This window comes from Crocodylus siamensis, chromosome 5 (assembly GCF_052110815.1).
Source record: "Crocodylus siamensis isolate JL-2025a chromosome 5, ASM5211081v1, whole genome shotgun sequence".
Lineage (NCBI taxonomy): Eukaryota > Metazoa > Chordata > Crocodylia > Crocodylidae > Crocodylus > Crocodylus siamensis.
Genome location: NC_143399.1, coordinates 151,243,829 through 151,256,994, shown reverse-complemented (window position 1 = coordinate 151,256,994; position 13,166 = coordinate 151,243,829). Strand labels below are relative to the sequence as shown.

General features: G+C 38.3%; 1 protein-coding gene across 1 annotated transcript in view; it reads right to left on the bottom strand.

The window, feature by feature from the left end:
• SKAP2 (src kinase associated phosphoprotein 2) overlaps nt 1–13,166 on the bottom strand; it is a 166,057-nt gene that overhangs the window by 11,865 nt on the left and 141,026 nt on the right. The window contains exons 10-11 of the mRNA XM_090046706.1: nt 9,250–9,324; nt 332–444 (exon numbers count right to left, since the gene is read on the bottom strand). Of these exons, the coding sequence (XP_089902832.1) occupies nt 332–444; nt 9,250–9,324 (188 nt within the window). The remainder of the gene's footprint in view (nt 1–331; nt 445–9,249; nt 9,325–13,166) is intronic.

The following is a 13,166-nucleotide window of genomic DNA, read 5'->3' as shown; positions in this document are numbered from 1 at the left end:
TGCCCAGAAAATCAAAATCAGCACACACATGAACACAAAGGAAAAAGAAATAAAAAGCATAACATAATAAAGCATCCTACAAGATTAACTTTCACATGCAGTAAACACTTGATCTTGGCCAACACTTAAAAGGATAAAAATTTTAAGTCTATTTCTGTTATGTTTTAAATGCAATTATGTTCCACTTGACAAAATAATGAATTACTGTGACTACGACACCTAACAAGGGACCTAAAGGGAATGCCAATTTCCCCCGTAGTATTGTAAGAATGCATGCTTTTACCGTGACATACTTTTTTTACACCAATTTATTCTCAGTAGCATACTATACCTTGCTGAGAATGTAGATAATGTCACCACGTTTAAATGACAACTCATCAGGTACATCTCCTGTGCAGTCCCACAAACCTTGGTAGAAATTAGCATAATCGGTATTTTTATCCTCTGGGGGGAGAAAAAAAGGCATACATTAAATCTTCCAAGAAAATGTAATATTTTATCATCAAAGTAGCAATTAAGTCTTCAGACAACAAACAAAGATGTGCTAGACCACATTTCTCAATTTTCATCCTAGAAATACCTACCACACACCAAAGACAAGCAAGTAGAAAGCAAGTTAAACACGTGAATCATTCATAGGCAGTGGCTATGTCATCCAAAGCATGTAGCTACAGGTTTTCAAAGCGTTTAGCAACTACAACTTCCAGCATCTAATTTTCCTCTACTAATGTATTTCCAGCAAGCCCTGACTGTATTGTAACATGAAAAGGACAAAAATGTTAGAGTATAATTACTAAATCCTGTGAAAAGGGGCAAATGTAAGCATTTCCTGATATACTTTCCTCCCCCCTTTTCAAAAAAGCTAAAATCACTTTTCTGAGAATCTTTCTTATCTTTTGGTTGTTACTGCTGAAATATTGGAGAACTTTCAAACTGTTTGCTGAAGCTGCATTTCTAAAATATTTGTGTCAGCTCCAGTTTAGAACATTAAGCTCTGGCTAAACATGCAACATACACTATAGGCACAAGCTCATCCTTCTAGCAGCATAAGCACAATAGATGTGCTGTGTTCAAACTGCCATACAGACCATTAACTGATTGATTATTTAGCACTCTTTGCTCTGTAATACCGCAATAACAGAGTAATAAATGCTTTGTCATACGCTTACAATATAGAGTGCATCTCCTGAAAACACAGAACTTATACATGCAGCTAAATACACTGGATGCTTCTGTTACACCGCAAACTATTTCCTGTTTTTAATTCCACAAAACTGGAGTTTGATGAGTTAACACAAAAAGAATGTAAGCAATACCAATAATATGACTAGTAACATTATGTATACACTAACCAGACAGAATGTATATATACTAATAATTTACATCACTAGAAAACTATTTTCTAATTCTGGTAACATAAATATCACTGAACTGGCTGGATCGAGGCTGTCATCTTAGTTTTGTTATATGATCCTTGAACAGCAGGCTTGCTGTTTATTCCAACATACACCAGTCACATTTGCATGTCATTAACACTCTACACCATTATTTATAGTTTACTATTTAACCACGATTGGCTAAGATTATTACAGGGGAAAAAAAAAAAGTCGCCCTAAAATATCAAGGAAACAGGAGAAATTGCCATACTCTTTTAGAATGTAAAGCATTGTTCTATTCATGTTATCCTATAGTTAAAAAAACATTTTTACATCAGTTGCAGTGTTTCCTATGATAATCAGAGCTGCCTTCTATATACTTTCTTTAGTCTGTGGGGTAGCGTCTTCAGATGTCATTACTGGCACAAATCGGAATATGCACAACTCTAGCATAAATTAAAACTGCTGTGCTTGACATTCATTTTTTATCCTTTGCATAAACTAGTATTGATTGGTTCATATAGCACTAGAGGGCACTCTGACTAGCAGCACAAAAAATTTGCTGTGATCATACTAAAATAGTACTGCATTAAAAAAACCCAAAACCTTAGCATAGTTTTTTAATGTAGATGTTTAGACTAGGAGAGCCTGAATCAGCCTGAAAATTTTACAGGGTCCAAATTTTAACCAAGATAGTCTGGTAGTTTACTATCCACTGGCTCCAATTCAGCAAAAAAGCCCCACTAGAGTAGAATAGATAAAATAAAAAAATCATTACAATAATTATGACATTACAATACCTGATTAATATTCTTAGGTACAGCCATGACCATTATGCCCATCATTTTTTTCTTTTCAAAAATTATATGAAGACCACAAGAAATTATTTGGTTTGTGGCAATGTTCTAGTCTTTCCAATCACTTTTTCTTTTAATATGCTGAATAAAGACTTTCAGCTCCTCAGAGTTACATAAAGTGAGTTGGGATTTCTCACACAAACACTTCTCACTTTCAGAGCTCTTCTTCCCATTATGCGCCTGGTGTAACTTCCATTAATATTAATGGGAGTTACATGGGGCACATCGACAGGAGAAGAGATCCCACAGCGAGTGAGATGCATCTCTCCCTAGATTTGCATCATGAACATTTCATTAAGCCTCAGAGTGGAAACACAACTGAACTAATGACTTGGCAACACTGGAAAACATGCATTCTAACATACGATTACTGCTATCCTGATGTGGTTGTCCAAAGACCAACACCATGGCTCTGTACCCTCACATATAAAATCTATATAAGAAGAGCTTCATTTATACCAGTAAACCACATGAATGCTTCAGAGTAACTGGTAGGGCAGAAAGATAAAAGTTACAAATAAAAGAAAAAAAACCCGTCAGTAGTTTGGTAACGATTACTTTTAGCCTCCCAAAGAAAGAAGTGTTTAATTTCTGGATGGAAAATCTTGTGCCCATCAACTGCAAGTATGACTAAACCTGGGACAGGCAAAATATGGCCCGCGAGCCACGTCCAGCCCACTGGGAACTTTCATCCAGCCTGCGAAACCCGCCAACAAACTGCCCCGCCCAGCCCTTCTGCCTAGGAGGGTGGCAGCAAGGTGTCTACACCCACCCCCAACGTACCCCATTATGCCTTGCTCCCGCCCTCGTGGGCGGAAGATCTTGGCTTGTGAGCAGCAGGGAGGGAAGTGGGGGGGGGGGGTTGGGGGCAGGGCCGCAGTTGGGTGGGAGCATGGCATGTGAGGCTAGGGCTGGCAACAGTGTCAAGCCTGTGCCCAATAGGTGGGGGCAGCGCGTAGTTCGGCTGTGCAAGATTTGGGTGTGTGGGAGAGTAGGGGATATCAGGAACATCCCCCCCAAATTCCCGTATGGCTTGCCGCCCCAGCAGGGTACTCATGAGCTCGTGCTCGGTACTGGTGCCTGGCTTTGGCCAGCACTGCACATCACTGTGAGGAGCGCAGCCCCCAGCAGGCCATCTGTATCACTGCCGCTACTCCCACTTGTGTGGCACTGGAAGGAAGCCCCAGGCCCTGGAGCCAACTGGGGCGGGGTAGGCAGCCAGCTCCAGCCCAGGACGTCCCTTCCCTGCCAGTGACAGAAACTGCCCAGCAGGGGCTGTGCTCCTCGCTGCAATGTGCAGCGCTGGCCAGAGCCAGGCACCAGCACCCCCACCTGCTGCTGTGCTATGGGGGGAGGGGGAAGGGGGGGTTCCCTACACCCTCCTCCCCTCCCACACACCCCATAAATGCCCTGCCCTGTGTTGACTGCAAAAGAGTAGCATGTTCCAGTGCCACATACCCACACCCCAACAAACTCTATGCCCCGACACACAGCTACACCCCCCCACGCACCCATACCCATATCCACACATGCTCCCATCTCCACCCCCACCACACACAAATACACACACACTCCCTACACAATGTAACAGACTAAGAATTTGAGTTATTATGCAATCCCCTCTATATCCAGCACACAAACATATATCATGACAAAAATATGTTCTGTAATAAAATTAAAATATGTGATAGTAGGTGTTTGACTTTTAGTGTATGATTTGGTTTTTTCTGGTTCCAAGATGGCAACTCCCCCCCTCCCAAAAGGAGTATTTCTGGGTGGGGGGAGGGACTTCTGGTGGCAAAGGTCAGGAGTTAGGTGTGGGATGTCTGGTCCAATATGGCGATCAGGAGGTGAGGCAACTGTCAAGGTGTGGGGCTACCCAGGCAGCCCTCAACAGCTCACCAAACCTCATTAAACAGCCCTTCACTTGAAATAACTGCTCGCCCCGAATTAAAACACCTGCAGAATAGTAAGTATGGCCATGTCTTCAGAAGCAATGTGTGTCTAGAACTGAAGACTTTACAAAATGATAGGAACTGCATGAGGAAAAAACACCCCCAAAACATTGCATGCTGTAAAATAAAACCCTCACACTGCTTTCTAAAATATGAAGCATTATTGCTTAGCATCTATTTTACTAATTTCAGCTGCCTGGCTTGATTTCAAAGTCATGAAGATAACCGTTATCTCTCTTTTGCTTAGGATTGAAGAAGTGAATATAAGAGCAGGAGGTGACCTGACTGAAAATGCATTTGACACTTTAGAAAGAAAACGACACTGATCCCCAACTCCCACTATTTTAAATGCATGAAAACAGATCACTGATTTGACAATAATAAGTTGTCAAATGGAGCTTAAATTCAAAAGATACTGATTAGTTGATATTGTGGTACTGCCAATAGTGTTATAAACAAATATTTAATTCCTTGCAAATTCTATATAGCCTGTGTTTACAACTGTTGATAAAAAGAGCAATATTTTATATAAAGAGGCCTTATTCTTTAGCTCTTACTCATCTACACCAGGCATGTATGTTCCAGTGCTCTACTTTGTGAATCCCAAGAATCATGGTACACCATTAATTCCAAAAATGAACCATCCTACCTTTACATACCAGGAAAATCCCCAATAGTTTTCAAAGCTGCCTTGTGAAGGATTTCTCCAGTTATCATTCTACAACCATATTTTTGGTGTGTATGTAAAGCTGATAGGAGACATGGATATTTCTCTTTCTCATCAGATCCAGACAGTGCAGCTTTGCTACTTTCCTGATGCCAGACAGATAGGGCCCTAATGAAGATGCGACTAACTCATGCCAGACAGGTATAGATGGTGAAGGTGGAACCTAATAGAAGAGATTCTAAAAGGTATGTGCATCTCTGGTAACCAAATATGCCTGCTCTTTTTTCAAGAATGCTCATAATAATGGTGGTTTGGTGTCTCAAACTTTTCAAGGTAGCACTAGTACTCATAGTGACTTTACCTCCTTTTCTCCTGCATTTGCAACTGGTCAGTTTTGCGTCTTTTGGGTGTTTACCTCATTGCCTCTCTCAGGTTGATGCTGGATTAGAACCATCTGTGCTTTGATCTTTCCCTGCAGACCACTGTGAGAATGCACTTAGTGCAAAACCTACTATTATCAGCCTTCTCAGTGATGCTAAATCCCCAACATACTGGCCTGCTACAGTGACATCTCTAATGTTTCCAAACTTGAATTACAATGCCCTGCATCAGTGTGGGGCTGGGGTGGCGCAGGCGCTAAGGTGCATAGTTGACAAGCAGAGGTCATAAGTTTGAGGCCATAAGTGCTCACAGCATGGCCCTTTCAGTTTTTAACAATTCTGTTAAATACCTTATCACATGGACATGAAAAAGGAAAGGAAGTGTGGGTCCTGAACTCCTTGCAGAAGACCTTTCTTCAGCGTAAAATGTGTGGTGCTGATCTGTGCTAAGATTTAAGAAATTTTACAGCAGGGCAACAGACAAGTCCTACTGTCTGGGACCCAAGCTTGTTAACCTTTAGAATATATTTTAAAACCTTGCAGATATTTTTCTGACTGAAAGTTCAGATAGGAGTTAGATTCTCATTCCTTTATGAATGGTATTTTTGGCTATTAACTGCTAGCTGCAGTTTATTACTCATTTTTTCTAGTGTGTGTTGTTAAAAAAAAAAAGCATCATGACAGATGAATCAGGAAAAAAGGAAAGAGCAGCTCTAAATAGTCAATACCTATTTTACTATCTATTACTAGGTTCAAACTTCAGATCTGGCTTAAAATTTAATGTTAGAAAATATGGAAATATACATGAAATGATTAGAATAAATTTAATCCTGTCCTCCATCAACCTCTGAACTCCACAGTAAAATGATGACATTTGCAACCTCTTGCAGAGAAAGTTAGATGTTTAAATTAGCAGCAGTCTGCAGCTGTTATGTCCTAAATCTGCTAGTGCCTTAGGAATCGAGGAACTGTCAAGTAGTTTTTCTTGTTTATATTGCCTTTGCTTTGCACATGTATGAATCTGATATATAACAGTGATCTTCAGACAGCTTAAACTATACTCAATACTACCTGGTTTTTGGTGTTGCTATGAAGAAGTTTATGGCACTAAATACAATAACTGCGTATAAGACATTGCCTGGATGTATATGACATGAATTGGTACAATTGTGCCAAACTATTACATGAAATGCAATCTATTCAGGCCAGAAATGCTGGAAGTCTGCCATTTTGGAAAACAACTATTTAAGGCTTTTCAAAATAGCAGGTGCACCCTAGTCAACCCTAGTGACATCAAGATAGGTGAAGTTCAAGCTAAATAGAGTGTACAATTTAAACATGAGGGAGGTATGGTCATGCAGATAGATTCTGTTTTCAGACTCTCTGCTGTGATGAAGATGTGTATGGTTTAAGGATATAGCTATCTCAGTTTTCATTTGTTCTGATGTTCTTGCAAAATATGCAGGAATGCACACAACTTCCTCCCTCTTTGGCCTTTTCTGACCCTTGCTAACCACATCAGGAAGAGGGAATGCAGACCTTATGAGATAAGGAGGAGGCATGTAAAGGAATTCTAGTGGACTGACTTGGGGAGCAGATCTTGGTCGCTGAACAAACCCAGTGTGCTCCTTATATCTTCCCCTCCTTTTATCCCACCACAACAAAAATCTCAATCCATCTGACCAACAAATAATTCAAAAGTAGTTGAAACCTTTACCAAGACTGAGATTAAAGTGAATTTAGAGTTTACAAATACACTGCTGTGAAGTTAAGATTTGAAAAAAAATAAAATTAAAAAAAAAATAAATCAGGAAACCATTCAAAATAAGACCTTTATTTAACCCTCACATATCCAAAATGCCTTGAGTTTTCTCAATTTAAAAGAAAATGTCTGGCCCGGCAGAAGATTCATTATGTGAAACTGCAGTCAAAATTACTGAATTCTGACAAGGATAAGCAGTGTAGATGTCAACACTGGGCTATAAAGAAATGCTAGCATCTCCCATAATATACAAGCATGCATGCACACATGCAACACAAGTGCACGTGTGCCCGACTGCCCCCAAACACGCATGTGCGCGCGCGCGCACACACACACACACACACACACACACAAATAATGCAAAAGATGGTAAAAAAAATTCCTTTTTTAACTTATGCTCAAGACTCATTCAGATCTAAGTATAGTATCTGGTGTGTGTATTATTTGTTGGACAAACTAATACAAAAAACTTGCAACCCAATTCAAGACTGTTTGAAGTTCATCTGATGAGAAGCCTGGCAAGGTAGAAATGCCCTTGTCAACTCACTTTCCTATACAGCAAACAAACTTCTAATGCTAAGGAAGGTCAGAGGTCATTGTTATGCTAATGTTTTACACCTATTACCCAAACTTAACTTCATATCTGGGAAGAATTATTATGGTGCTTTATTTCAAGGTTATCGTATAATCCGCAGAAAAATTTATAGAGTTCTTCTTGAAGTTGGGATTGTGCTTAGGAATGAAAGTGCTAATTCTTTGGTTATTTTAATGACATCCTTTAAAGTTTCTTTGAGCTGAAATATTAGTAAGAGCAGAAATATTTCTGTTGTCCAAGTTGTAATTGGATTGACCCTAACACAGCATTTTGATGGGATGCTCCTATACTTACTGCAACATCTAAATGAATACTAGTGCTAAGTTTTCATTGAGTAATGTTGTTTCATGAGTGTTTTTTAGTGGAACATAATGTTCACAACATCTGATGATCCGATCCTCATTTCCTTTTCAAAAAAGGCAAACCAAAATCCTTTATAGCAACCTGTTCCTGCTTTCCTGTATGGGTCAGGAAATCAGGCCTCTTGTTTCCTCTCCACATGCTGCAGTAGGAAGACCACTGCAAAGCTATTTCCCGAACACACTCTTCTTGTGCACCCTTCCCTTGACAGCACTGGAAGAATGATGTACAGTACATACATAACAGAGGAAGGTGGTACAGATTGCGTGTCACTACAGAATGCAGTTACGACATGGCAAATCTGGCCTTGGGTCACAGTTTTGCTGTGAAGAGGTGTACAATCAAGGTAAAAAGCAAGTCTTCTCTACTTTGTGTCAAATAACTGATGGTTTATCAAGAAGACCACACCCTCGAAGCTAGTATACATCTTGTATTACATTACCTTAGCTGGAAATGTCTTGCCATCAAGAAAAGTATCCAAACCAAATGACTTTACATAGTATATGAGGTTATTTTTTCCAGCCCCAATAATAATTAGCACAAGGGCAGTTTGCCAAGCTCAGGCAAAGACAATATCCTTCATAGTCTTCCTGAGCATTTGTGTCCTTTTCCAATTTTTATGTTGCTGTCACTGGACTCTGGCATTTCTTACCCAATTCATTTGCTTTCTGTGGTAATCATATGCAATGAAGATATGCATGGCCAACATTTAAACAGGCTGCAGATCAATTAGCGGTCTTAAGTTTATCTGATTTTTATCAAAGAAGACAGAGCTCTGGGTCGATTGTCAGAGCCTGTGTCAAGTTGACCTTTTCAGAAACGTCTACATCGCCAGTCCCCTGGGCAACTTGTTGTCCCCTGTTAGTCTCTGAATGGCAGAAGTCTGTTCTGCTCAAGCACAAAGTATACACAGATGTCTATATTACATTCTTATAGGTTTGACAGCAACTGCATGTTGTATCTATAAACTGTCCTTTAGCAGTGACACTTCCTCAATGATGATAAGCTAATTTATGCAACTAAATCTCCTTTGTGCAGAAATGAAAGCTAATTGAGTCATTACAAAGTAATTCAGGAAGGAATACCTTGTATAAATTGGCTTACTTTATAAATCCTTCTCAAGTGGTTTTCATGCATCCTAAGTGGTGCTAAGCAGTTTTGCTGCCATAAAATATCCTGATGAAACAGACAATTTTTGGAGCTATGAAAACATTATTTACTAAAGCAAAAGGAAAAAAGACAGGAAAATAAAAGGTAAAGAAACATATACATCATAAAGAAGAAACATTTCAATTACCTGAAACACTAGTAACATTCTCTTGGCTCAGCTTCCTTGGTGCTTCAGTCTTTGCAGGAGCTCTCTCTTCTTCCTCTGCAAAACACACAATTGCAAATGAAATGCTAGAGGGACACTTTAACTAATAGGAATTACAGCCTGTGTCAGTTTATAAAATGCACTATGCATTTTTTAGCTGGAAAGCATGTTTGCCATAGAGCCAAGTTATTCTGCATTCATATAAAAGTCTGAGTATTTTTTTAAATACATTTTAAAAGCTCAATTACAAACACCTATTGTATTTATATGGCCCTTTTTATTCTACTGTGCAAATGGTATTATGCGACTTTAAGTTTGCTTTCTCTCAATGACTTCTAAAACAATTAGAACTGGAGTTTCCTTCCCCAAGGTGCTCTTGCCAATGTTGAGCTGGATCCCTCTGGAACCTCCATAGCTGAGGTATAGAATGGGAGCGGGAATAAGAGTATGGCACAGATATGGCACTTCTCCCACCCCTACTTTTATATACAACCCACTCTGTATAGGAACAAGAAAACAACTACCGTACAGGTATTTTAGTTAATAATTCTGTTGAAGAATCAAAAGGGAGAGAGACTTTGTATTTTTGTAAGGAAAAAATGAGGTGTATACAGACTTATCCTGGCTATTATATAACAGCACAACACAGCTGTTCCTTCATCAGTTAAGTAAAAGATGATACACTGGCAAACTCATTTTTCAAAGTAGAAGTACACTTCCAATACATAGAAATTATTTCACTACTGCTCTTTGCTATATTTTGTACTAATAATACATGTTGGCTTTTGAAGTCCATACACATTTCAGCTACTAATTCTGATATTATGTTGTTAATACAAAGTAGATGCAAAAATCAAGGCTTTAAAAACATCTCTCATAAACAGGTTATTTAAGGGTTTTATATCATACATAGTCTGTTAGGCAGAGAAGGGCAATTTTTTGGTGTGAACATGTGATCACATCTGCTGGGGTTGTTTTAAGGGGTGACAGTATAGTTGGAATTCTACACAAGTTACATTATGCCCTAACATTTCCATCCTGCAAACTTTCCAACAGATGTTTAAGCACAAAAAGTACACCCTGTTGAATCAGATGGACCACTTCTATAACTTAAATCACATGCATTACTTTCCAGGATTAGGGCTCTACAGTTGAGAAGTACAACACAATTTTGAGAGACAAGGTTGTGATGTACTGTGCACAGAACTCTGTGCTGCTAGGCACTCAGTGCCGTGATTCTTCCTGGTCCTATACCACTGGCGAAGTTAGACATTAGGTTGAGACATACAAATAGTTCTTTGACCCAAAATAAGAAAAAAATAGAAAGGAGTCAATCTAATGCTACAATACTAAAACTAAAGGCAAAAGGAGACATTTAAAACTGATACTGCAGTTGGTACCATATTTGGTACACAATTCATTATGTTTATATAACTAGTTATTTTTAAATACATTTTAAAAGTATAGCAAGAACAGCATAAAATATCCCTATATTCTCTCAAAGGCACCAGGAGGCACTCTCACCCTGTGGTTTAGATGCCATTCTTATGCCACTTACAAGCATTATTATCCCACCAAAGGTCATCTTTTTTACCTGTGGCACATTACAATTTAATCACTCAGTTCCAGTTGAGAGAGAATAAATGGATTTTTTAAAGTTTTGATATTTGAGACGATAGAATTATTGTTAATAATGTATATACTATACAGTACTATCTATACCAACTGTTCCTTGAAGGTATTTTGCCCTCCACCCTTAATTTAAAAAGAAAGTAAGGCAGTGAAGGCTTTAAAAGATCCTTCTAAATAACTATAAATACAGCTTATTGTGGATCCATAAATAAGTTCATAAACAAGCGCTTTCCACTTCCAGAAAAACAAATGTGCAATCACATCGTTTAGAAAGCATTATTATTTTAAGTGCAAGAGGAGAAAAAAAAGTCTGAACTCGTTTGTTGTGACCCCCAGAGGTTCTCCATGTCAGTGAAATAATAAAGATTTAGATCTAACAAAATCGTTTCATTAGAGATAAAGAAAGACTTGCTGCCCCTACCTACAGTTTCTTCACTTAGTGACAGTTAACAGTACAAAAGTCACACTGCACTGGCAAGATAATGCGTCACAGGGAGTCATAGAAAGCTCCAAAATAATTATTGTATAATCCTTACTCTCTCCTCCCCTTTTCATCTTTGTGGGAAAAGAGGTATTTTTTCATTTTTTCCCTAAATCAACAGGAACTTTGATCAAACCAGTGAACTTTAAATGAACTGCATATGTGACCCAATGAAATGCATCTGGTCCTAGAAAAATAGATTATACACTATACTCCAGTGATCTTCAGACACTCTGATAGCATGTCTCTCCATACTAGAAAGGTAAACGTTTGTTATTAGTATTATTCTTATGGTGACAGAACAGTGAAGGAGTACATGTATTAAAGTGTGCTCCCCTCTCTTCCCCAGTGGTTCTTATACTGCAGGTTAAACAGGAAAATTACTACCAGCTGATTGCCAGAGGCATTTCCCATATACGCATGATTCTACTTGCACCTGTGATTTAAAATAAGTAGAATGAATACAAGAGTATCTGGTTTCTAGACACGTCAATTAATTTTTCTTCCACGTTGTTCTTCTGAAAGGAAAATTCAGACTATGTAAATATTAAAATGCACTAAAGTTGGGCTTGTTTAATTCATTCCTGTAACAGACTTGGTACTCTTCAAGATAAACATGTATTAAGTCAGCAACTGCCCTCCCACAAAATCTTGTATTTATCCACATACATACATTAGTTATTAAATTAATATTATTATTAGCTGGTATTTTATTGCATTGTTTTATTTGAGATAGACACTGTCATTACACAAAATTAATTAATACCCTGGATAATCACAGTTTGTGGGTTAATATATTCTATTCAATGCTTTAATAACAGTAAACAAAAACAGCTCAGCTATGCAGCAAAATCCATCAAACCACACAGATGGTTATAAGCTTTTCATTATGTGGTTTCCATAGCAATCATATTGCAAATCTGGAAGCTTCTTGCAAATAAGCAGCTTGTATTTACATGCCTCTCAGCTGCAGCATGGAACTCTAACAACATACAAAGTTTTGATTCCAATCACATATTGTTAGAAGAATCATTGGGAAATGTTTTGATCAGTCAAAATAAAAAAAAATAAAAAAATGGAGGGAACTAATTGGGGAAAAAAAATTCAGGCAGTGTATACCTGTGATACATGCAAATGTATCTAAATTTAAAATTTAACTGTGGCAAAAAGATTACAAGTATACAGCTTGTCTTTTAAAAAGACATCCCCCTTACAAAAATTGTATTAGCAAATGAATACAAATCAGTGTCTCAGTGCACTCAAGATGGAAGTCACATGCATACACAGGAAGACCCCAAAGGAAACTAAAACATTATGGTTACAAACATCATTGATTTGCTCAAATATAATTAAAAGGTATAAGCACCTACTAACAGCTGACTGGTAAGAAATTCAATTTCACCAGGATATATCTTTTTCTTAAGATAACTCCATGCGACTGCAAATGGGAACTCTCAAAAAAATGAGTAAATGCTTACTGTGGGGAAAAGTCAAGGCCCTTTCTCTCCCAGATTTATAAATTCAATTTTACAAATTGATCTTGCTCTGGAACAGATGGATTATTACCCTAATAAGGAACATAAATCTGTCCAGCTATGCAGTTTTACAAAAAAGCAAGATCTAGCTTTTACAAAAGTTCCTGTAGCAGGGTAGAGTTAAAGGACCAAAAACAAGGAGCAATTAAGGGGAAAAATGTTTATATCCATATTTATCCCCCCTTAAATTTAGGCCCATGTATCACCCAACCTACCAACACTAACAGTGAGGACTCAAGCACAAAGAGCAC